The sequence below is a fragment of the Lissotriton vulgaris genome, chromosome 6 (genome assembly GCF_964263255.1).
Source record: "Lissotriton vulgaris chromosome 6, aLisVul1.2, whole genome shotgun sequence".
Lineage (NCBI taxonomy): Eukaryota > Metazoa > Chordata > Amphibia > Caudata > Salamandridae > Lissotriton > Lissotriton vulgaris.
Genome location: NC_141694.1, coordinates 170830332 through 170855764, shown reverse-complemented (window position 1 = coordinate 170855764; position 25433 = coordinate 170830332). Strand labels below are relative to the sequence as shown.

Here is a 25433-nt window from a genome sequence, read left to right as displayed (position 1 = left end):
ATCATCGTGGTGACAGGCACACCATGGTCATTTTAGAAGTGCAAGTTTGCTTTGTAAATGTTCAAGCTTGCGCTAATACTCGGGTGAGGAAGTTCGCTCGCTAGTGTTTGTCATACATTGGCATTTTTAATTGTTTGTATAACTTTATAATATATTTGTGCTGATTTATGCAGCCATTTTAGTAAAACTGTTATAATATATTTGTATTAATTATTGCAGCAATTTAAATAAGACTGTAATGTTTGTAGTAGTCTTTGCAGCGATTTAGGGAGGCTGTAGTGCTTATAGTGATTCATACAACAATTTAGTAAGACTGCTATACTATATTTGAAATGATTTATGCAGCAATTTAGTAAGACTGTAGTGCTTATAGTGATTCATGCAGCAATTTAGTAAGACTGGAGTATTTATAGTGATTTATTCAGCAATTCGAGTAAGACTGTTATACTTATAATGATTCATGCAGCAATTTAGTAAGACTGTAGTATTTATAGTGATTTATGCAGCAATTCGAGTAAGACGGTTATACTTATGATTCATGCAGCAATTTAAATAAGACTGATATATATATATATATATATATATATATATATATTTATATATATATATATATATATATATATATATATATATATATATATACATTTATAGTGATTTACGCAGCAATTTAAGTAAGACTGTAGTGCAATTCATACGTTTGGTTATTCGCACTTTAATTGTGTGTTTTACTTATGTGGTCCAAATTTTGTGAGAGCTGTATTTGCTCCACATTGGGACTTCCTTGGTATTGCTAGTGCTTTGAGATTAGATTGTGTTTTCTGCTGCAGGGTGGTTGTGTATAGGGGCTGGTCTTCATACACATGGTCTAGTCTTCAGTGTGGGTTATGTGCACACCCTTCTCACTGTTTTCACCCTACGTACTCTTTGTTTTGTGTTTAGCATCAGCTTTACAATTTTACTGTTCTCTATTCCACATGTTCTAGAGTGTTTTCTTTAGTGTGGTGCGTACAAATGGATGATTAGTTTAAATCTCCCAATTCCACACATTATTTTATTATTATCTTCTCAGCATTTTACCATCTATCTATTTTCTTAATGTTTCCAAGGGAAGAGGAGGGGTGTCTTGCCATGTCTTCCTTTTGCACCTATTCCCTGCTGCTTGTCTGTGCTTAGTCTTTCTTTCTTTTGTCTTTGGCTTTTTGCCTGTATCATTTCTTCTATACATATGTGTTATACTCTCACAGGGTCGTAACTATTTGTTTCTTTATTCCCTTAAGAAAAGAGGATATGTTGTGCTTGCATTTACAGCTGCTCAGCCAGTATGCTTGTGTGTATGTATGGAACCTTAGAATGCCTGATGACAGTGTGGAATGTTGGTGTGCCTGGTGGACTAGAAGAATGACTGTTGGAGAGAGTGGGCTAAGCTGTGAAGATGCAGCTACTGGTGGGGCCATGAACTAGCTTGAACTAATCCTACACCAACCATCAATCAGCTTGTAACCTACAACTATCATCTGGAACTTACAATAACCTCTACTTGGATTTACCTCCTGACTACAATTATACTTTGTAACATCTCACAACCAAGGTACCTACTAAATTTGCCAATGCAATCCTTCCCTCCTTGGAAGGACCTCGAGGACGAGATAGACTTTTAGCTCCGACAAAGTGAAGTTAGGGTTCAAAGTAATCCCAAAATGGCTGCATTGACAGCCCGCTACATCTTCCTTGAACAGTAAACAAGTGAGATGAGATTTACAAACTACTGCCACCCCCCCTCCCCCCCTTGGCTCTCTATTGATGGTGCAAATAATAACCTGAGGGAAGAGCCAGGCCCGGTTCAGCCAGCATATCGGCTGACAACCAGGTTTCTGTCAAGAGTAGGACACCTGGAGACTCATCTTGAATTAGGTCAAACACATCTAAGTAGTGTTTGACCAGAGATCAACAGTTAAGGCTAAGTATTTTAATATTTTGTCTTGAGCCCTGCACGTATGTGGGCAGGCATCGAAAGATAGCTACAGACTTATAGTCACAAGTCCTACAACAGAAAGGACCCATAGGAGTAATAAAAAGGAGAGGACAAACCGTACCCATTGAAGATTTAATTACCAGGAGGTTGTCACGAGAAGAGGAATAGGAAATTTCCACTAAACTGGCAGAGTGGCTGTCGGCTGGCGTCGTCCTTGCGTGGACCTGCCCAAACAGGCTTGCCGTCGGTGGGCCAGCTGCACGGTTGATCCAGCATGGACTTAAGTAGCGAAATATTCAGCCACTAGACCGCGCACCACCGGAAGTAGTAGCACGCAAAGGGACCTCACAGTGAAACTAAAGAGGTACTTCCGTCCGCACAAACGGTACAAACCGTGACGACCGGGGAAGCCTCCCACAAGAAATACAGAAGTCAGCCCCCAGGAGGTAAGAACACACTAAGTAAGATCCCCTCCATTATTTCCATCTCCTTCTTGTGGGATATCAAGTTGTATAAAGATGTATATTTAGTGAGAACCGAATACCTTTGTTGGAAGGCAAAATCAGTATGCTGTAATTGCCTCAAACAATCTGTAGTATTCTCAATGTGAGTAAAACATGATTTTATTGGCAGTCTCGGAAAAATCATCACCATATTGAGATACCTGAGTAAAAATGTATGTAATGTTCAAAAATATTGATACTTCCACTGGTATGGTTGTATTGTTTCTTACTAAATTATTTTGCTATGCATTTTTTTCTTCTACCTCATCTATATACCATCATCTAGCAATGCCTATTTTATAGACTTCGTTAACCTACATGTTCATGATGACTACTGCCTACCTTTATTTACTACTTTAATTTCTGTGTCTTTATTAGTGCAAGCTCATTAAAGACTGATTTATGAATGCCGAACTTTCCGAGCTACGATAAAGCCTACATCTCAATCTACTGCAGGACAAACCTCAATTTTCAATTCCAAAGCATTGAACAAATCTAATCTATAGAAAAAAATCAAGCAGAGTAGGGTTGGAGTATCACTTTTAGGTTCCATGAGGAGAGGATGTGGCGTATTGGCCAGAGATGCCAACTCTGGAACTGGGGATCTGGATTTTAAGTCTTGGCATTGTCTCAGCATCCTGTGATTCTGGGCAAATCACTCAAGCTGCCCATGTACAGCGCATTGATATCCTTACAGGTGATAAGTCACGCTAAATAAATCTACAACTTAATTTATCTGGTGTTAAGCAGAGTCCCTGCAGAGTATACCAATTATATTGGAATTATGGAAGTGTATAGTATGGTTCAATGTAAGAGGCCACATCAAGCTATAGCTTGGTATAGCACATTATTCTTAGCCACACATGGTGTGATGTCAATACAAAATATTACAACAGCAGTCTTGGCTATGCAGCTTAGGAGAATGGCTGCTTTTTCCTTAGACACCTGCAGGTGGGGCTACTGTTCTATTCAACTCTGCAAACTACAAAAGTAGCAAGCATTGGCAAAGCTAGTAGGTCTCACCTACCAAAGGTATATCAGCCTTCTCAAAGTTTTTAAAACATGTTGCATAGCAGCTCGTGCTGCTGTGCAGATTGACACAGTCAATCAAAAAAGCTCTATGACGCAGCCAGAGTTGCCAGTGTTATAGTACTTATGTTTTTTTTAAACCATGTTGTACAACAGCCAACACTCATTTGCCCTATTGAGATAACCCCAGGCATGTGTCTGGATTTGAGAATGTCTGGATTTGAGAATGTGGGACTGTTTAATAGGTGAAGACCCCCTCCCCCCCAGAGCCTAGAGCATACAACTTCAATCTCTGTTCCTTTTCCTAATGCCAATCTCTGAGGTGGCATTGAAATCAGGCTACACCTGCACCTCTGTACTTGAGTTACACACCAGTGTCTGACTTGTCTCATAAAATTTATCCCAGATTTGTTGATATTAAGAGTTTTTGAAAGTCCCCTGTTTTCAACTGTAAAATCCAAGACAACATGACTGTGCTGAAAAGTATAAAAGATGCAACTGTTTCAAACAATCAATCAGTTCTTGTAAAGCGCGGCGGAACACCCATGAGTAAATCCAGGCACTGGGTTGCTGTGGTCAGGCAAAAGCCAGGTCTTGAGTCTCCTTCTGGGGTCCGTCAGTGAGGGTGAAAAAGGTTTCAACGGTATTGTGTTCAGAGTCGTTATATTGGACTGAGGATGCTTTTCAAACATTTATTATTGTTTGTTAGCACCCCGTTCCACAAAACAATTGAACTGAAAATCCACATTTGGCACCACTTTAAATCTGTCAAGCCAAGATCGCCATATTTCGGAGTAGATTCGACCTGTATAGTATGTGATGTACATTTTAATATTCACATCAAAGATAATGGGATTTCTTTTTTTTAGAAAAAGAGGTACAGATTCGATAAAACTGGGCTCCTATATTGCATGTGCATTACACATTCAAATGTGGCTTAGATTTTACCCTCTGTACCCAGATACCCCTTGCCAATTCCTCCTTCTCAATAAATGTAAATGTGGGTGTACTTCTAAAGTGCACTGCAACTCCATGGAGTATCCTGGCGCTGAAGACCGCTGGGGAACCCGTCCTGGTTTTCCCTGTGAGATGGTCCCTTTCTGGGTATCTCCAAGGTGAAACCAGGCATCCCCGGCGTCTGTGGGGGGCCGTTGTAGAGATGAGGCAAGCTTAATGCCCAGAGTTGCCGAGTGTGTTCCCTGGTTAGAGTAGGCACCGAGGCGAGAATTATCTAGCCCGTTTTGACCCTGGTCCACAACCCTGCTGCGTCAGGAATTGAACCCTGGTCCCAAGCTGTTCTCTGCTTACGGGTCTGCCGCCTCTAACCAGTGAACCACACCACTCCACTCTGCCCTTCTTCTGCAGCCCTTTATGCACAGAGCCTTAACTGATGCTCTAGCATTCACTACTGCATGCCGAGATTCTATAGTGTTGAAGGCCAAGCACCAATCCTCCTCCTCCAACCATCCTGCACAGGAGGCCATTGCACTTTACTCCTTAGTCCTTAAACCCAGACACATGCTAGAGGCCTCATCACTAATGGTAAGGACTTCTTTTCTGCCTCCATTTATATTTAAAAAGTTAGCAAGCATTCAGTCATAAATGGCCTCAGACTGCCTGGGAACTTGTAGAGTTTTTCAGAATCTTGAACCCACAGTCTTGATCCAGCCTTAGATGGCTGTCGGACAAAATGTAAAAGCCTAATTAGATAGCAGCTCCCCCAGAGGTTTTACACATGGATGAAAGCGGGTACTCCACAGATGATCAGTTGTGTACAAAGCAATTAGACAGACAAGAGATCACCTGACTATGTCTGTTATACCTGTTATTCTTGGTGTGGTCTTCCCCCAATATTTGCCTTCACCTTTCCTGTTTTCTGAATTTATTTGTGTTGGCATTAGTCCTCAATGCACTTTATCACTGCTTACAAATGACTCAAGAGCCTGTCCTTTCTCTAAAACATGGCACAGTTGGCTTTCGCCTGATTGACATGTTTAATATAATTGTTTGTCTCTAGTATATGGTATTACATGTACCCAGGGACTGTAAATTGAATGATAGCGGAGGTCTACAACACACATTCTGCCACCCACTTAATTAGGGCTTGAAACATGTCTCAGGCCCGCCATTACAACCTCTAGTGTAGTTTTAAGTTTCAAAAAGTAAAGTTTATTGTAGTATAATAAACAGAAGACAAAAAGAAAGAAAGCAAATACAACAAAAGGTATGAGTACAATATGATATGAGAATATTAGATTATACATGAAATCATGGTTATATCATCAATAAGAGGGAAAAAAGGAATGGGGAAAAATACAAAGTTATGAAACAGGTCTGGTTACTCATGAAAGATATATCAACATACAACTAATACATATATTCAACAATGCTATATCAGAAAATAGAATGTCAAGGAGGTTTTAAAACTTCTTGTGCACAGCTGGCAAGTGCATGGGAAATGTTAGCAGGACAATCGAGAAACTTCATAATTGGGGACCATAGCTGTGAACATTTTACAGCAAGAGATATAGGGTATACATAAGCTGTATCTAATCGACAAACCACATACCACTAAGCCTGGAATGATAAATCAGATATGGATTTCCAGTGTTTGGTAATTTGCTGAAATGCAACTCCCAAAAGTAAGTCCAAAATGTGCATGTTTATATGAGAATGAGACCAATCATCAGAAAGGGAACACAAAAATATATTAGAAAGTGATAGGGGTATTGGAGAGTTAAAAATTGAGGTAATCTGTCTCAAGTCACATGTCCAAAAGATGTGTACATTAGGACAAGTAAAAAGCATTTGTTTTAAATCAGCATTTATGGAGTAACATGTCCATCAAGTATTGGGAATATCAGCATTTATCTTGTAAAGGAGGGCAGGGGAAAGAAGTAATCTATTGTAAATAAAGAAAAGTGTTTGTGTGGCAATAGCTGCCCTAGAGGATTTTCAAATCTTGAGCTAAATATTTTTCCATAAAAAGATGGGATACATTATATCTAAATCACGTTCCCAAAACATTTCCACTTTAGTTTTGTCTCTAGGAGATTTTGAATTTTTTAACACACGCCGACTTTGGTGTCTTCCTGCTAAGGATCTTTGTTGTTCAACGGAGGGTAATTCCCACAGAAACCTTGCCCCGCTGTCATCTGCTACCCGGGAGGTCGCGCCGCTGGTGGGAGCTTTTCCGTGGTCGACGGATTGCTTAATTGCTCCCAGCGAGCGCTTGACCCCATCCTACTGGCTGCCTGCACCGGGGGACTGCGAGGACCAGAAGCCTTAGCTTCTTCCAGCTGGTGCCTCTTCCCCCGGCGGCAACGCCCCCTACCTGCCGCCTATTTACCTTTCGCGACACCCGCTCCGCGGGTGCCGCTCACACACGCTGACTTTGGTGTCTTCCTGCTAAGGATCTTTGTTGTTCAACGGAGGGTACTTCCCACAGAAACCTTGCCCCGCTGTCATCTGCTACCCGGGAGGTCGCGCCGCTGGTGGGAGCTTTTCCGTGGTCGACGGATTGCTTAATTGCTCCCAGCGAGCGCTTGACCCCATCCTACTGGCTGCCTGCACCGGGGGACTGCGAGGACCAGAAGCCTTAGCTTCTTCCAGCTGGTGCCTCTTCCCCCGGCGGCAACGCCCCCTACCTGCCGCCTATTTACCTTTCGCGACACCCGCTCGGCGGGTGCCGCTCACACACGCCGACTTTGGTGTCTTCCTGCTAAGGATCTTTGTTGTTCAACGGAGGGTACTTCCCACAGAAACCTTGCCCCGCTGTCATCTGCTACCCGGGAGGTCGCGCCGCTGGTGGGAGCTTTTCCGTGGTCGACGGATTGCTTAATTGCTCCCAGCGAGCGCTTGACCCCATCCTACTGGCTGCCTGCACCGGGGGACTGTGAGGACCAGAAGCCTTAGCTTCTTCCTGCTGGTGCCTCTTCCCCCGGCGGCAACGCCCCCTACCTGCCGCCTATTTACCTTTCGCGACACCCGCTCCGCGGGTGCCGCTCACACACGCCGACTTTGGTGTCTTCCTGCTAAGGATCTTTGTTGTTCAACGGAGGGTACTTCCCACAGAAACCTTGCCCCGCTGTCATCTGCTACCCGGGAGGTCGCGCCGCTGGTGGGAGCTTTTCCGTGGTCGACGGATTGCTTAATTGCTCCCAGCGAGCGCTTGACCCCATCCTACTGGCTGCCTGCACCGGGGGACTGGGAGGACCAGAAGCCTTAGCTTCTTCCAGCTGGTGCCTCTTCCCCCGGCGGCAACGCCCCCTACCTGCCGCCTATTTACCTTTCGCGACACCCGCTCCGCGGGTGCCGCTCACACGCGCCGACTTTGGTGTCTTCCTGCTAAGGATCTTTGTTGTTCAACGGAGGGTACTTCCCACAGAAACCTTGCCCCGCTGTCATCTGCTACCCGGGAGGTCGCGCCGCTGGTGGGAGCTTTTCCGTGGTCGACGGATTGCTTAATTGCTCCCAGCGAGCGCTTGACCCCATCCTACTGGCTGCCTGCACCGGGGGACTGCGAGGACCAGAAGCCTTAGCTTCTTCCAGCTGGTGCCTCTTCCCCTGGCGGCAACGCCCCCGTGCGTGAACTTCCCTATAAACAGAACACCCTCACACGCAACGCGGGACGCGCGCGGGGAGAAGCGCGAGGCGAAGCCCGGGCCAAGGGCGGGCCCGTTTCAGCCCGTTCTAGACTGTGCAGAACTGGACTGGGCCACGGTATTAAAATTTTCATTCTCACACCGCTACCTTTAATTGTGACCTTTTGTTGGTTTCCTACCAAATATCTGTCCCGCTCTTATTAATAACTCTGACATACTTGGTGCAACAATGAATAAGCGTACGAGAAGTAAAAAGACCTCTAGCCTAACCAACATTACTGGTCCCCTAGACTTATTCATTACCAAGACCCATGAGGTAATAGACAAAAGCATACACATCTTAGAACGGAGGGTATCCCATGAACTGGAGGTTGCAAGAAGATCTTCTATGGGGCTCCTGGCTTCTGCACAAACCCCAACACAACAGGGCCCTATTATTCCACTGCTTAAGGAACCGGACACTACGAATGTATTAATACATACGGTTCCAAACACTGTAGATCTATCCGCCACCCAACTCTCACTGGGGTCCAACTCCAGCGAGGACCTGGAAAAAACACCAGATCTACTTTTCCCCTATGATCATGTGGATAATGTAGACCCCAACCCCACGGGCAAGCGGGAGGGTGCTACAGCAAAGAGGCAAAACACTGACTTGACCCCACATGAGACCACACCAGCTCTGCATAACATGACGACCTCACCCAAACCAACTACTGATATAGTCCTGTCAGATCAATCGAACTTTACTAATAGTAACACTGATTGTATAGCAATCTCGCAGGACGCTGTTCACCGAGAGCTGACAGAGAATCAAGCCCTCGGGGGTGGCATACAGAAACCATGTACTGCATGTGTAACACTACATGATTTCATCACAAAAAGCATGGGTCTGTTGCTAAAACGCCATCTGCAACCTTTGGAAAAAAGCATCATGACCATTGAGAAGCAACTAGCTAAACTAAATACCCCAGCTTTCAAGCAAAAATCATTAGGAACACCAGCCAAGGCTCTGGGGAATGGGAAAGACACAAACAACCTGGCTCAACCCCTGCCTTTACCAGCCACCCGACCCAAGCCCTCGTCGCTCGAAAGAGTTGTAAACACAGAAGCCCCAAAAAACAAACAAATTACTTCAAAACCTGCCCCAACAGAAGGGAGTGGAAAACAAAAAGGCCCCACTGATAACCCTCAAAAAACCCTGGCTCCCGTCGAGTCAAATAGCCAAGTAGTGAAGCAGAAGGATACCCCACAGACCTCACAAAAAGCCCAACCACCCCAGCCACAGGCCAATGTGAGGAAAGGCCATAGGTATAGGCGTCCGATACATCTGCCACCTGAGGCGACCCCATACACTGTCATACTTACCGGGGTCACCGAGCTGGCAGATGGTACAGACGAACCCCCCTGGTCCCTGCGTAACAAGGTATTGCAGTGGTTGAGCCAAAACAGACCTCTTCATCCATCTAATCATAGCAGAATCATCTCAATGAGAAGAGTGTTCTGGATTGGCGATACTAAAAAATGTTTGCAGGGCGATTGTATTGTACTTAACTGCGAGGACCCTGCCACAGCTGATTACATCTCCTCATGGCCAGCCCTGGAGAAAAGGGGGGGGGTTGACGTTCACCTCCTCTCCTTCTTTTACCCACCTCTAAACACTTTTAATTACGGTGACCCGAACAGTTGGGAAGAAGTTCAGGATTGGCCCTGGACACAGGTGGGGCACTACAACAGAAACAGAAATGGGAATACTAGCAATCACTGGAACAGAGGGTGGGATAATCGTCCCTGGCCACCAAGAAGAGAAAACATAAATCCCGATTACTGGAGAGGGGCCCCCACAAGGAACAGGTTCGACTGCCTAGACATGGTCGATTGACCAATAAGGGCAATAAATCAGATAGGAAATAATGTAGGCATCTCAGACGAGTCCAGTATAAATGACCACCAGACTCTCAACACTAGTACTGGGCCATCAAGGAACATATCCAATCCCCCAATAGGGGAAATATCGCTAACACCTCAGCATCCACCACACCAACTAAATGAGACCCCAAAAAGGGAAGGTCACGTAGCCCAACTGAAATCCAATGGTGGGGTCATACCCACAAGCCCGCGGGATATCACACAAAACATAAGGGAGGTAGAACATAGTGCAGAGGGTACGGAGAGGCCAACTAAACAGTCACTGGCATTAGAAGCAAATCAACAAAAATTTAGCCTAAAAATAACTTCCTGGAATATCGCAGGGCTAAACAATAAATCAAGGGCCCAATCATTTCTATCCTTTATGGGTTAGCAGGACATAATATGCTTACAAGAATGCTGGGACCAGGAGGAGACCCACATTGAGGGCTTTAGCATCTTCTATGTCCCGTCGATACAGGGTAATCGAGGTAGAGGGTCGGGGGGTTTTTGTATCTTTGCCTCTAATTTGTGTAACACAAAACTGACCCCATACATGGCAGGTGGATCTACAGTAGGGGTGGCCAGATCAATGCAAGGACTTATGGTCAAAGCAAAGGGGTGGTCCATTTTTGTGATTAACTTGTATATCAACGTGCCAAAAGTAGATCCTAAAGCTTTAATAGCTGAGCTTGTTACAATGCTCACAAGAGGTGGGCAAGATGCAGATTGTACTTTAATAGTAGGTGATTATAATTGTCATCTGTGTCCCTACAGTGCCACAAAAAACTGTGGCATTTTTAACTTAAGAGGGGACCCTACTACACACTTTGAACATTCGATCACAGGTAACATGTTAAACCAACTACTGCATGATTGGGACTTGGGGTTTGCCAATGAAATATGTGAGCCTCCTGTAGCTTTTCAGACAACCTTCTTTGGTCGAGGGTTGGGCACTGTAATTGACTATATCCTAGTGTCTAATAGGAACCAGGGCTGTCTGGAGGAGTTTAACACGGAAGACCTGGCAATAAGTGATCATTTTCCGATTAGCACCACTATTGCCGTCAAGAAGCCCGAGAGTCCAGCAACAAGCATACCTAGTATTCTTCATGGTCACTCAGTATCATTGGCAAGAAAGAATGGATATGCCATAAAATGGGCAAAAATCGATTCCACAAAATTTGTGAAGGAGTTAGTCCAGAAAGAACTGGAACAATTTTCGACCTGCCTAGAATTTAACTCTAACCCCCAGCTAATTGTAGAGGCTTATGGAAGAATAACTGCCACAATAAATGATAAGCTAACCAAAAAACTAAAAATAGGGGCAGCAAAGAGACTATACGGCTGGTTTAATTCCGCCTGTTCCAAAGCCCATAAAGACCTATTACAGGCATTAAAGTCAGTCCCTAAAGACACCAGTTTGATTAAAGATGCCAGGCGAGCCTATAAACAGACCCTACGCGAGAGACAGGATGAATTGAAAAATCAGGCCTGGGAAGCCCTACTAAAGGCAAGTGCCCTAAGGGATAATATTTCTTTCTGGAAAGAAATCAATGCCCCCTTTTTTTCCACGGACAGCAAGGCTGATTCGATGGAGATAGCCATAACGGAAGATGTCTGGGTTGATTATTTTACCTCCCTATACAAAAAAGATCAAACAATTATGTCCCCACAATATGACTTTAGTAATAGCCAGGTGGAACAGGCAGTGATGCAAGAGACCTTCCCCTTAAATATAGCTTTTACCCCCTTAGAGCTCGAGCTAGCAATTTCACAGAGTGCTAATTTAAAGGCCCCCGGCTCAGATGGAGTTCCCATCGATATATTTAAAGAAAATGTAGATCTTTGGGCTCCTCTATTAGCAAATGTATTAAACGCGTATAGCAAGAGGGGTTTTCCTGATACATGGCACGAAGCCATAGTAATCCCAATATTTAAAAAAGGGGATAGACAGGATCCAAAATGCTACCGCCCTATTTCCTTGCTAGACACCCTGATGAAAGTTGCAGGCAGAGTATTGTTAACCAAACTGCAAACCTGGTCTAAGAGCAAAGGGATATTATCAAAATTTCAGTACGGCTTTAAAACTGGTCTAGGTACCGTAGAGCTGTGTTTAAACCTGGCCTTAATAACTAGTAAATATATTGGAAGGGAAAAAGGGAATTTGTTTTTAACATTCGTCGACCTAACCTCGGCTTTTGATTGTCTGGACCATAGCATGTTATGGAAAACCCTGGTCAAACTGGGGATAGATAAAAATATTCTACTCTTTATTCAGGAACTGTATAGAGACGCTGGCGCCACAGTCAGATATGGAAAAAATGGTGAGCGAACTAGGAAATTCCCTGTAGCAAAGGGCGTCCGACAGGGCTGCATCCTTGCACCATTTCTTTTTAATTTATATATTAATGAGATAGCAGACTTTTAAAAAGATTTTGAAGTGGACTACCCTAAAATAAACGGCATCTCAGTACCACTATTAATATATGCTGATAATGCCGTGATCATGGCTCGTACCCAGTTTGGCCTTCAGAAAGCGCTATCAGGATTCTCAACTTTCATGACCATGAGAGGATTAAAAATAAACGAGGGAAAAACATTCACAATGTCATGTACAACTAGGAAAATTATACCAGAGTGTAAAACCTTTGTTAATAATACTAAGATTGCTATGACCAAAACCTTTTCCTATCTAGGTATCATTTTTAACAGCAGGGGCACATGGTCAACAGCAATAACCTCTCGGAATCTGGCCTTTTCTCGCACGATAGGTGCCCTCAAACAATTTGCGAAAAGACTGGGTAGGAAACCTGTAGACATACTACTTAAGATCTATGCTGCGAAATGTGTCTCCACGGCTGTATACGGGGCTGGCATCTGGGGTCTGGCAGACTGTACACAAATCCAAACAGTGGAAAATGCTTTCCTGAGATATCTATTATCAGTCCCCCGCTCCACGTCTACCACAATCTGCCACAACGAACTGAATAGAGTCCATATCACCGACCTGATAAAAATAGCTCCAGTGATGTTGTGGTTCAAGATCTGGACATGCGATGATACAAGTTTCAACAGGGAAGTAATCCAAGACTGCTTGAATCATCTCGCTTCCAGTAAGCAGCCATGGTTGGCCTATGTGAAAAAGTTTCTGTTTTCCATTGGCAAACCAGATCTCTACCTTAATCCTATATCATGCTCACAAATAGCAAAAAAAGCCCTAAAAGTGGCATGTCTTGATCTACTGGAGGAACGGAGGTGGTACTTAGATGGGCATAAGTCTACAATAGTAGCCCATCGTAACATCCTAGATGGTACAGGCCTTCATGCTTACCTAGCCCCAATCTATTCTTGCTATCATAGAATGCTCCTGACTCGAATGAGGACGGAGTCATTCTATAGGCTAATATCGTTTCCTGCCCCGAACGATTGGTCTGCTAACTTGGCAAAATGTCCATGTGACGACCTGTCTAAGCAGTCAAACATACATTGTATTTTCTTCTGCAAATTTTATCAATGGGGGAGAAAAAGATACCTGTTACCATTGTTAAAAACATGGGGATTGAGAACCTGTAAAACTGCACTGGTCAGATTGTACATGATGCAAGATGAAATCACCATAGTGACAGCAATAAAATTTTTCACCTTCATTGTAAAGTGCAGAGGGACCATGGGTAATGATTAGGACTGCATGGATAAAACAAAAAATATTGTATTACCTTGTACCTTATTACATCAAATAATACGCAACACAGGACACTGTATGAACTCCATGAGTCCTTATTGAATTTTAAAATTTTGTATGCATTTTAATGATTCTCACTTGTTTTGTATGCATGACATGTATTTTGTAAGAAGTTTTTTAACGAGGAAAGTTATTTAGTCTGCTAATATTTCTATTTTGTATTCTGTATGCTTTTATGGTTTTTTGTCAAAACACAGAATAAAGCTAATTTTGAATTTGAATTTGAATTTGAATTTTTTACAGGTACTGAGATAGTCACAGGATATATTAAGAGAGGACTTGGACAAAACAAGAATGTGACCAGTTTTAGCAATAACTAGGCTTAATGCAGTGTAGAGCAATTGATATTTATTGTTAAATGAGAGAGGACAATCAAAAAATAAGTTTATGACAAGATTACATTTATTTGATGAGTTTTATATAGCGCTGGCTAGACCCGAAGGTATCAGAGTGCTTTCCAAGAGTATCAGCAAGAAACAAGTTACACAGTTACAATATATATTACAATGTCGCACATAAAAAAACAGGGCATTAGAACATGAGAATACTTGAGGATGGTTAACATGATGCAAAAATGATGCAAAGTAAAAACAGGGGTAAAAGCATAACAGCGGGAGATAAGTGATGAAAGAACAACCGAAGGGGCAGGGGAAGGGGGAGAACAAAAAGGAAGGTTAAGAACAGCAGTTAGGGACAGGAAAGAGAAAGAGAGACAAAACAGAGATGGGACCAGAAGTATAAACAAGAGTCACAAACGAGAAGCAGATCCGTGGAAAAGAAAGACGATCAAGAGGTCGCCCAGCTGGAGCCCAGCGGGAACCGAGGAATGGACCAAGTTCATAAGATGGCGATTTAAGGACAAGAGTGACAGTAGGAGATGGTCCGAAAATGGTGGGGTGCATATGAGTCCTAGTCTAAAAGCCAGGAGGGCTGTGTCTAAAAACACCAGGGAGCTGGTTTGACGGAGGAGGAACAAGAAGGGGAAAGGAGCCAGTGAGTCAAAAAAAGGGAGGGAGCAGGCAGTTTTCAAAGCACAGCCATGCCGTCAATGTGCAGAGGAACTGGGCAGCGGGGGCAGCAATGTCCGATCCATTTTTCCCAGGTGAGGGAGACTGATACAAGCTTCAGTGCAGCAGTCCAGAGAACGGGAGGCTGCAGAGTTTAAACCAGATGGGGAGCCTCAGCGGCAGGGACGGAAGGTGACAGGCTCAGATCATCATGGAGAGCAGTGCCGTAATTCCTACCTCTGCTAAAACCTCCAGATTGTCCCAGACATCTTACGGGAGTGAGGAAGGAGGGCTAGGGGTAGTGAAAAGCAGATGTCATCAAATCAGGAGGGTCAGGAACAGAGAGCCTTAGCCCGGCCCCACTGTGGGAATAAAGAGAAAAGGCAGGAAAGGGGAAGGCAGGCATTGGAGATGAGAGGAGGGCTGTGCCCGCTGCCCGGCTGGGTAGGTGTCGGCCGCGGTGATATACCGGAGGCCAGACTACCCAATAGCTGACTCGGCGGCTCCACCGGGCATCGGCCATGCTTACTCGGACTCCACTGGAGAAAGTCCCAAGCCCATTTCTTTCGAACATCTCAGGCTTACAGTCAGAAGATTGGAGCATCGAGGACCGCAGCAAAAAATGGACCTCAGGTGAGTAGGTTGAACGCCAGAGGAAGGTGGACATCTGGGGATTTAAGCCGGAAAGGCGATGCCTGGCCGGGAGCTCCCGGCCGGAGCTCGTCACTGGTCGGCCATCTTGCTGTGTGCATTATTGTGAATAAGTTGGTTAACCCAGATAAGACCTCTTTGTGTATAAGATTTCCAATATATGGGTATGTCATTAATCAGTATATGTTTATTATGCCAAATAGTGGATTGTAAAAATGAATCTCTCTCGATGCAATTGCCCGATAGAAGTGGACTTAATAGTTTATTAGTGTATTGAAAAATAAAATTAGAACGTTTCTGGGGTTTCTGAGTAAATGATAGATATTCCTGAAAAAAAAATGGAGTTGAATATGAATGTTCGAGTGTAACCCATAGAGGAGAGTCAGATAAAAGGCCAAGCAGCCATTGAGATGACTGACGTAAAATTAAGGGTAAATGATAAGTAGTAAAGTCAGGGAAATTAACACCACCTTCCAGTTTACGACGAATACGTTTTGATAGTGACATGCATGCCTTCTATTTATTCCAAAGAAAAGATGAGAGTAGGAAGTTATTTTTTTTGAAAAACATCTAAGGTATAGCTAATGGGATATTAAAAATGGTTAAAAAAAAAACAATCAGGGATAACATCATTTTTATTGTTTTCAATCTTCCCACCAAGAAAAATATAAAGGGTGCCATTTGTCTATCAAGGAGGATATTTTCAAAGAACATTTATCGAGATTAATGAAGAATGACAGTTTGATTGAGGTAGCGAAGTACATACCTAAGTATTTGATAAGATGGGTATTTCATTTAAAATTGGCAGTTTTAAACTGACAATTCGACCTGCCAAAGAAACCTTTTACCAGGCCTGAACCTTCCTTTTTAATACCTATAAGTTACCCCAAAGGGAGGCTGTACGCAGCCCTTAGGGCAGGGTGCATTGTATTTAAAAAGTAGGACATGTGTTTTTTACTTTTACATGTTGCGGGAGTGAAAAAATTCTACCTTTCTTTTTTCACTAGTATAAAGAATATCTCTTCCATTGGATAGCATTGTGTTATCTCATTACATTTAATAAGTGTTAACTTTTGATTGGAAGCAGAGAGGAAAATCAAGTTTGGACTTAATTGAATTGTAATTTAAAATTCTCTTTAATGGTAAAGTCGGATATTAAGTCACAGTTTTGAAAATGCCACTTTTAGAAAATTGACAATTTCTTGTTCTAATCATTTCGTGCATTTTGCCTGTGTTCTGGGTCACATAACTGTCAACAGCTTAGCTGTGGGTCTTTGTATATTCCTCCCAAACAGTGGGACAAAGGGGAACTAGGTGTATGTAGGACAGGGTATCTTGCCACGATAGTTGAAAGAGAATTGTACAAAGTCTCATTTACATTTCAAAGAGTTGCCGCCTACACTTACACAAAGGAACCTGGCACTGCTTTATTTGTCACCTCAGAATACTTGGAGCCTTAGCAAGGGATGGGTAGAACTATCTAGAACCAGATGTGGTGGTAGCTTGGATGTAATCCCCACTTCAAAGGCTGGAACCAGGAAGAAATATTGGACCTCCTGAACCACCTCATCAGTACACTCCTGAACCTGTGGAAGACTTCAGAAGAACTGCCGGGTACTCCAGAGGACTGCTCTTCTTCTTGATGCCTGCCTTGTTCTCCAGAGAACTGCCCTGCTGATACAAGGGGGCTGCTGTGCTGCTTGAGGCCTGTCTTGCAACTTGAAGGAAAAAGGACTAGCTCCCTGAATCTAGGATTACGAGAGAAGGTAAGTTAAAGGAATTTGTACATTGCATGGCTGTCCCAACCGTAGCCAGATAAAACATTGCAGTATGGAAACATATGAGGTGTGGATTAGTTCAGGAAAAGCCACGTTTTATAGCCATTCTGAAAACCAGATAATTCTGGATAGCACTGATATTCAAAGGTAGAGAGTTCCAGAGTGCAGACGCCAGCGCCTTGAAAGAGCGCCCCCCTGCTCTTGCTCTTGACACTCGAGGGATGCAAGCTAAGTGCTGATCGGCTGAGCGCAACGTGTGACAAGGTGAATACTGTGCTAGCAGATCAGAAAAAATAGGAGGCACTTGTTGGGTGGGAATTTTAAGGGCAAAGTATAAGGTCTTAAACTGAATTCTTTTATCAATTGGCAGCCAGTGTAATTTAAGCATGAGCTTTGATGCTGAGCAAAATGTAGGGAGAGCAAAAAGAGTGTGTGCTGTCGCGTTTTGTACCCTCTGTAAGCTCTGAATGCCAGATTTATTTGCACCTAAATAAAGAGAGTTACAATAATCCAACCTAAATAGGATCGTAGATTGGATAATGGTCTGGTGAGTTTGTGGGTCGAAATACCCTAAGAGAGGCTTCAGTCCACGCAAGAACCCAAAACATAGCCTGCGACCTTTTTTGTGTGGGCTTCAAAGGACAGACCAATGTCCACCCATACGCCCAGATTTTTCACAGCCTCCTTAGGTCCCGATGTGCCTGGCCACGATTGTTCTGGCCACAAATGGCTGTTTCTCAGTAACAGTAAAAATTTAGACTTACTGGCGTTTAGCTACAGACAATTTGCTGTTATTCAGTTTGCAATTGCCAGCATGTCCTCCGGAAATTTAGTGAGGTTAGGCTTGCAGTTTTTGAAGAAGGAGATGACCAGTTGGGTATCATCAGCATAAGAAACTAATGACAGTCTTCTGTTTTTTGCCACTGCTGCAAGGGGTTGTAGATAGATATTAAAGAGCGTAGGGCTCAGCATCGATCCCTGCGGAAATCCATAGAGAACAGCCTATTCATGAGAACAATGGGGTGGTACATTGACCTGGAATGGTCTGCTATCCAGAAAAGATCTGAACCAGGCCTAGGCCGCGCCCGATTCCTATCTCCTGCAGGCTGCGCATTAGGATCTTGTGAGATACCGTATCCAAAGCAGCGCTGAGGTCAAGAACAATCAATGCCGTGGAGTATCCTTTATCCAAAGTGCTTCATAGTTGCTCCGTCACCATCAACAGGGCGGATTTGATGCTGTGGCGTGATCTGACACCATTTTGTGAGGGGTCCAATATTCCATTGGACTCTCCAAACTTCGTGAGGGTGGAATTCACATAGGATTCAGTGGCTTTGGCCAAAAACGGGAGCAGAGAAATGAGGCGATCATTTTCAGGTTTGAATGTGTCCAAAGAGGGTTTTTTTTAATAACGGGGCCACTTTGGCGTGCTTCCATACTAATGCAGAAGTCAGGGATAGGTAGATCAGTTCACCACGGACTGGTAGTAAATGTTTTCGAAATTTACGGAATTGGTCCGGTTTCATAGGGTTTGCTGGGGAGCCTGATTTGATTTTATTGCAGAGGGATTCAACCTATTTGTGAGATAATAGAGGGAAGGAGAGTAATGTCCCTCCTTCACTATTCATGTTATCCCATGTTCCTTCCATACAACCCATATAGTCTTTCCCAATTGAGAAACATTAATAGATATTCTCCGCCTTGTTCATGAAGTAGCTGGCCAACTCATCACACTGATTGAAAGAAGTGATGCTATGTTCGGCTACTGAATTTGAGTTCTTCATATCATTGAGAAGGGAGAAGATCATTTTTGAAGGATTACTGCTCTCTTTAATTTTGGTGGTCACGTATCAACTAGTGGTATGCCTTTATGGATGCACAATACCGAGTCATCATCTTCTCTTGAGGCCCAAATAACTAAGGAATCATGGATTGTTTTTATCTTCTTTTTATATGGGGGTGGAAGCCTTGAGAATATCTCTGTGGTGCTTGCCACTTATGAAGCAGTTCCTGAGACTTTTTCAAATAAGTAGACAGCAGTAATCCTGTTGGAAATATTTTGCAACATGGAAACCTCTAGGACAGATGGCACAGATGGCTCACCATCTCTGATTTTCAAAAAAAGACCAAATGATTAATTTGTTATGTTATGTTATGTTATGTTATTTAAGTTTATAGAGTGCCTGTTTACACTGACCCAATGTGCACCCCCGCTAATGTACCAGCCTAAAACAGAAAAGCCACAACAGAAAAGACCAAATGACACACTAATCTAACCTACGGGGAATAAAAAGGTCTTCAGACCTTTACGAAAGATGGATTTGGATTCCTCCACTCTGAGATTCTGAGGAAGGGTGTTCCACAACCAGGCCGCCACATATCGAAATGAGCGGCCACCCATACTAGCTCTCCTGATCTTAGGGATGTGCACCATCCCTCTCCCACTTGATATAAGCAGTTGAGTAGGTGCACAGGGAGTAAGACGGTTGTCTAAATACACAGGACCCTTTTTCTGTAGGATCCAGTGGCTTACTCACAAAGCCTTGAACTTCACTCTCTCCCTAATAGGAAGCCAGTGTAGGGAGGCAAGGGCTTTCTTAGCGGAGACACTCCTAGGTAACATAAGAACCAGTCTTGCAGCTGTATTCCGGATAACCTGCAATCTCTGTATGCACTTGTCAGTGGTGCCCAGATACAGGAGATTGCAGTAGTCCAGGCGCGAGATCGCCAAGGCATGCACCATGATCTTTCTGGATTTAATGGGGAGAATATCTAGGGTCTTCCATAGACCTCGTAGAATGCCAAAACATGCACTTGTTACCCGCCTAGTGTGATAGTCGAAGGACAGTTTGTTATCCACCCATACGCTGAGGTGTTTTGCTTGTTCACACGGTATCGGGGTATAGCCCAGCATCTGAGGCCACCATGCCGATGACCAGACTGATGGAGCCTTCCCTATTATCAGTACCTCGGTCTTAGTGCCGTTGAGCTTCAGACAATTTCTTGCCATCCACTCGGCCAGTTGTTGCAGGCACAACATAAAGTTGGCGGCTGCATCAGACCGGGCCTGAGTCAGGGAGACCACTAGCTGAGTGTCATCAGCATAGGAAAGGGCGTTAATCCAAAACTTATCCTCAACTTCTGCCAGGGGGGTGATATAAAGATTGAACAAAGTAGGGCTCAGGGTCGAACCCTGAGGCACCCCCTGCATCAGCTTGACGTTCCTCGAATAGTGGGCCCCTTGCATAACTTGGAAGCTACGCTCAGTCAGATAAGATACCAGCCTTTCAGAGCCCCATCAACAACACCACCCCTCTTCAAAACTCGCAGCAAAGTATGGTGGGCGACAGTATCAAACGCAGCACTTAGGTCTAACAAAATTAATGCCGCTGTTTGTCCGTCGTCCACGTGCTTCTGAATGATCTCAGTGGAATATAGTAGTGCCGACTCTGTAGAATGGAGGGCACAGAAGCCAGACTGCGAGGGGTAAAGGAGGCTGTTCTTGCTGATGTGCTCTGTCAGCTGTATATTCTCTACTACCTTGGCAAAGTAGGGAAGTAAAGAGATGGGTCGCAGGTTGTCTAATTGCTCCATATTAATATGGGGCTTTTTTGCAAAAGAAGCACCACTGCCTGCTTCCATCTATTAGGCACCACTCCTGAACTAAAAGACAGGCTGATAAGATGTCTAATAAAGGGCTCTAAAGTATCCAAAGTCCCTCTAAGCACCCTTGAGGTCCCTGGATCCCTGGGCAATCCCGATTTAATAGTGCTTGCTCTCTGTTTAAGAATATCCGGTGCAGGCATCAGGAATCCATGGAGCTTTTGTATTATGGGAGCATCCACTTGTTCCCCTTCCACGCTAACGTGAGCAGAACTGGAGAAAGAGGAATAAATCTGTTCTACCTTAGCTGCAAAATACTCTGCAATCTGATTGCAGGATTTCTCAGATCCCACAGCGGGAGGAGCAATTGATGCCAAGGAGGAAATTTCTTTAAAAACCTTAAAGAGCTCCTTAGTAGAATTTTCGGCAGTTTGGATTCTCTCCTTGAAATAAACTGATTTTGCCTTCTTAATAAGCGAATGATAGGACTTAATGCAGCTTTTATATTCCTCTTCTACAAGGATGGAGAAATCTTTCCTCCATTGTCTTTCAAGACGCTTGCACCCTGTTTTTGCTGTCCTAAGTTCTTCACCGAACCAAAGGGCAGATTTACGTTTTGATGCGGACACCTTATTATACCAGGGTGCCATGCAATCAAGGGCGTAAGTAATGCACTTCGCTAAGGCTTCACACGCCTGGTTTACATCTTAACCAGATGAAGGTGCATCTCTCCTTAGAGCCTGGTTAAAAGCCTCCTGGGAGAACCTAACCACTTCCTGCTTTTAAAACCCATTTTGGCTTCCTCCTTTGCTTTGGGGATTGGGAGTTGTATAGTAAAAGGTATCCAAAAGTAGTCTGACCACGGCACCGGACAGGGGGAACCAACCACCAGAACATCCCAGTGAGCAAAAATTGGATCGAGTAGATGTCCCTGCCTGTGTGTGGGGGATTCCGACTGTAATGTTAGTTGAAGTGTCGCTAAATCCTGGCACAGCTCTTGTGCCCCTGAGTTAAGTGCATCATCCAAGTGCAAATTCAGGTCTCCCAAAACCAATAGTTTATCATACCTTAGAGCCGGTTGCACCAGATAATCAATTAAACTACGGGAAAATCTGCTGTGGTGCCCCGGAGGTCAGTAGAGGGTTCTTTCAATGGGTAAGATTGACTGGTTCCTTCCCAGATTCTTGTAAAGGAGCTAAGTTGAAAGTTAGTCACAAAAAGGGCAAAATGGGCCAGCCTGCTAATTATACCCCTATGTCTCTATTAGATATCCTGTTTAAACTCTATGTCCAAACATGGTCAAAACATCTAGTGGCCTGAGCTTTTGATAACAGATTGACCCCGGGAAGCATTAAGGCAGAAACATTCTGTGATGAACCACTATTTCACGCTTTGTGGAGTCACAAGGAAGTCAATGGTGTCAGTAGGTGGCCTTTGCGGCTGTCTCATCACTGTTGGGGGCAGAAATACCTGAATCGCTGTTGTACCGGGCACCAGGACACACCACAGGCTACACCCGGTCTCCCTCCCGCCGCCGCAGCTTGTAACCAGCGGCCGCCGAGTGGAGGGAGACTACATCTCCCAGCTAGCATTGCGGCAGAAGCCGCTACCTGCAGTTCCGCGCCCGTAGGTGCCATAAAAGCAACAACAGTCCCAGTGGAGCGGGCGCTGTCTCATCACTGTTGGGGGCAGAAATACCTGAATCGCTGTTGTACCGGGCACCAGGACACACCATAGGCTACACCCGGTCTCCCTCCTGCCGCCGCAGCTTGTAACCAGCACCCGCCGACTGGAGGGAGACTACATCTCCCAGCTAGCTTTGCGGCGGAAGCCGCTACCTGCAGTTCCGCGCCCGGAGGTGCCATAAAAACAACGACAGCCCCCGCATCGTGGGGCCGCGCACGGGCTGCGCCGGGCTAAGCCCTGGCAAAGGGCAGGCCCTCTTAGGCCCTCAGAGGCCAGAAGAGGCTGGGCTGGGCCACCCCCTTAAGCAGCAGCTGCACTAGGTGACCAACAGTCAAAATGGTGAAAAGAAACACTGCAAATGTGGTATCAGCTACCGAAGGATCTTTTGTGACCCAAAGTTCCCTAGAAAGCATGCTGGAAAATGCGTCCAGCATGGTAACTAATGAAATTGCCAACACTGAGCGGATGTCAATGGGCCTAGCTAGTACACTTTCTGAAACATCTCTGCCAATTCCCAATAATGCCCCCCCACTTTCTCCCGTGATCATGGTCTTGAAACAACCACTACCAGCCAGTTCTCTGGAACCATTGATAGTCGGGAGTATTTCTACTGTCACAACGGAATCCCTACTAGACTCAGCTGTTCCCCTGACCACGACTAACAAACCGGGAGGTGAGAAAAGAAAAAGAGGAGTTTCCAAACCAACGGGAAACAAGAGGAAGCAACTGCCTCTCAACAAGAGCCAGCCAACACCTCAGAGTATGTGGTCCAAAGGGAACAAAGAACCTTTGAGGGGTGGCACTGACACGAGCGAGTCTATACCTCTTGATGATGTGATTCTAGTTGCACCCCCAACAACCCCGTTAAATGATGACTATACCTCTGTCTGCATGCAGACGGAGTGACTACTTGACAGCATCAGCCAACCAAAAACCAATGGGAACTTGATTGAAACTATTGTAGACACTATTTTTAAACAGATGGAAAGTCAAATGATCAAGCAATTTAATACTATTTTTAAACGTTTAGATAGGCTGGAAAATCTTGTAAAGAAGGATGATGTAAAAAGGAAGGGACAGATTAGCCTTGATCTACTGAGGGGAGATCGTCTACTGAAAGACATAGAATCTGTTTGTAAGGTCAATATGGGTAAAGGGCCAAATACTGTCAGTAGTACCACACCTATACCAAAATCTGCACCTACTGCTACACCTAGAAGCAATACTGCTGGTAAAACCCCAACTGTCAGGAAACCACAGCAAACCACAGTCACGACAGCCGAACCCCCCAGTTCTACCACCGCTACTATTGTGGCTAGCGGACCCCAGAAGGATGTTCCCATCCCTGCAGTCCCTAAATCAGGGGCTATAACCACTACTGCCCCTGATAAAGGGCCTGCTACCACACCAAGGCCTGTGAAGCCTATGGGACCCACCCTGCATTTACCACCAGATGCATGCCCATATGTCTTTGTCCGAGCTGGCGTTCCACCAATCAAAGAAGGGCAAGGCGAGTCTTGGGTCCAGCTAAACAATAAATGTATACACTGGTTGTGTAAACACAAAGGGGTGGGCCATGAAATTTCAAATGGAATCTTGTCAGCACGCCGGGTAAGTTGGGTTGGTCCCTTATTTTAGAACATCAATGTCGACTGCATTGTGATACATTTTCCCAATCCTGGGACAGCCAAATATATTGTCAGTAACAATAATGCTTACCCCGGCCCATCAACTGTCATAACCTCACTCCCATTAGGCTATTTTTATAGGCCGCCCCAGAGATCATTTAATCAAGCACCATCACCTTACCCCTTGTTCAACAGATTTAGTGTCCTATCGGATATGAGTAGTTTTGAATGACCATCACCTACAGCCCCCCTGGATACATTACAAATTGATCAACCACTCATAATTGACTCTATAGCTGAAATGCCGTGTTGCTCCAACACAATGGCGCCCAATAACCCAGGAACATCGGCCCTACCGATTACACCCTTAACATCTTCCCAGGGCACCCACACTTTAGCACCCACTGACAACTTGAACATTCTGAGTTGGATTAGCTTTTAAAGATTTATTAAGGTTGAGCTGTGAAGAAGTAATTTTTAGAGTCAGTTGCTTTCTTACATCTGCAGTCCGCTCAAGAGCGTCATTGAACTTGCCCTGAAAAGTTTTGCACTTTGAATTGCTGAGTTTGCACATTGCTTGTTTTGCACAAATAATTGTCTTTTGCACATATTATAGAAATGATCTTTGAAGAGTCGCCAATCGTAGTTTCTTTTTAATGCGAACCTAAAATCTACAGACATTTGTATTTTTGAAGTTAACTGTAAATACACACTATGATGAACCAGATGATTTTATTATGTGATTTTATTAATTCTTTTTAGTAAGTGCATTGGACTTTGTGTCTTGTATGATATTGCATGATGCTGTGATTTTATGTACTTTTATGGATGTTTAATCTGAATTAAGATCTTTGACTTGACTTGACTTGCTGTTTCTTTCACTTCAGAGTGGCTTTCGACAGGGTGGCAGAGATGCGCTTTTGCACAAACTACAGCAGTGGAAGATATCTGGCACCCTGTTGGGCCTGGTGGGGAAGCTCCATGATGGTAACTGGGTCCAGATTGACCTTGATGGGCTTGTAAGTCTGACTTGGGAAATTCTGGTTGAGCACAGCTCGTGACTGGATTGTTAAAACGCACCCCTGCTGTTTAGTCTGTTCCTTGCAGACCTACCCCAGACATTACGCGGTATGCATAGCTATTCTCGATGGTTGGAGGTAGTCACACTACTAGCCTTATATATGCGGAAAATCTGGTGATGATTGATCTCATGCCAATAGGGTTGCAACGGAAAACTCAAAGCCCTAAATGCTTATTGTCTTAAAAACAAATTAGGAATAAAAATTGACAAGAATAAAAACAATCGTCTTTGCTAGGAG

The 25433-nt window shown here is 44.3% G+C and overlaps 1 protein-coding gene across 1 annotated transcript in view; it reads right to left on the bottom strand.

Moving 5' to 3' along the window:
- Positions 1-21450, bottom strand: part of LOC147706965 (cysteine-rich venom protein-like) — a 183847-nt gene extending 162397 nt beyond the window's left edge. Inside the window, exon 1 of the mRNA XM_086925604.1 lies at positions 21103-21450. Coding sequence (XP_086781730.1) covers positions 21103-21450 — 348 coding nt within the window. The remainder of the gene's footprint in view (positions 1-21102) is intronic.
- Between the last annotated feature and the right edge of the window lie 3983 nt (positions 21451-25433).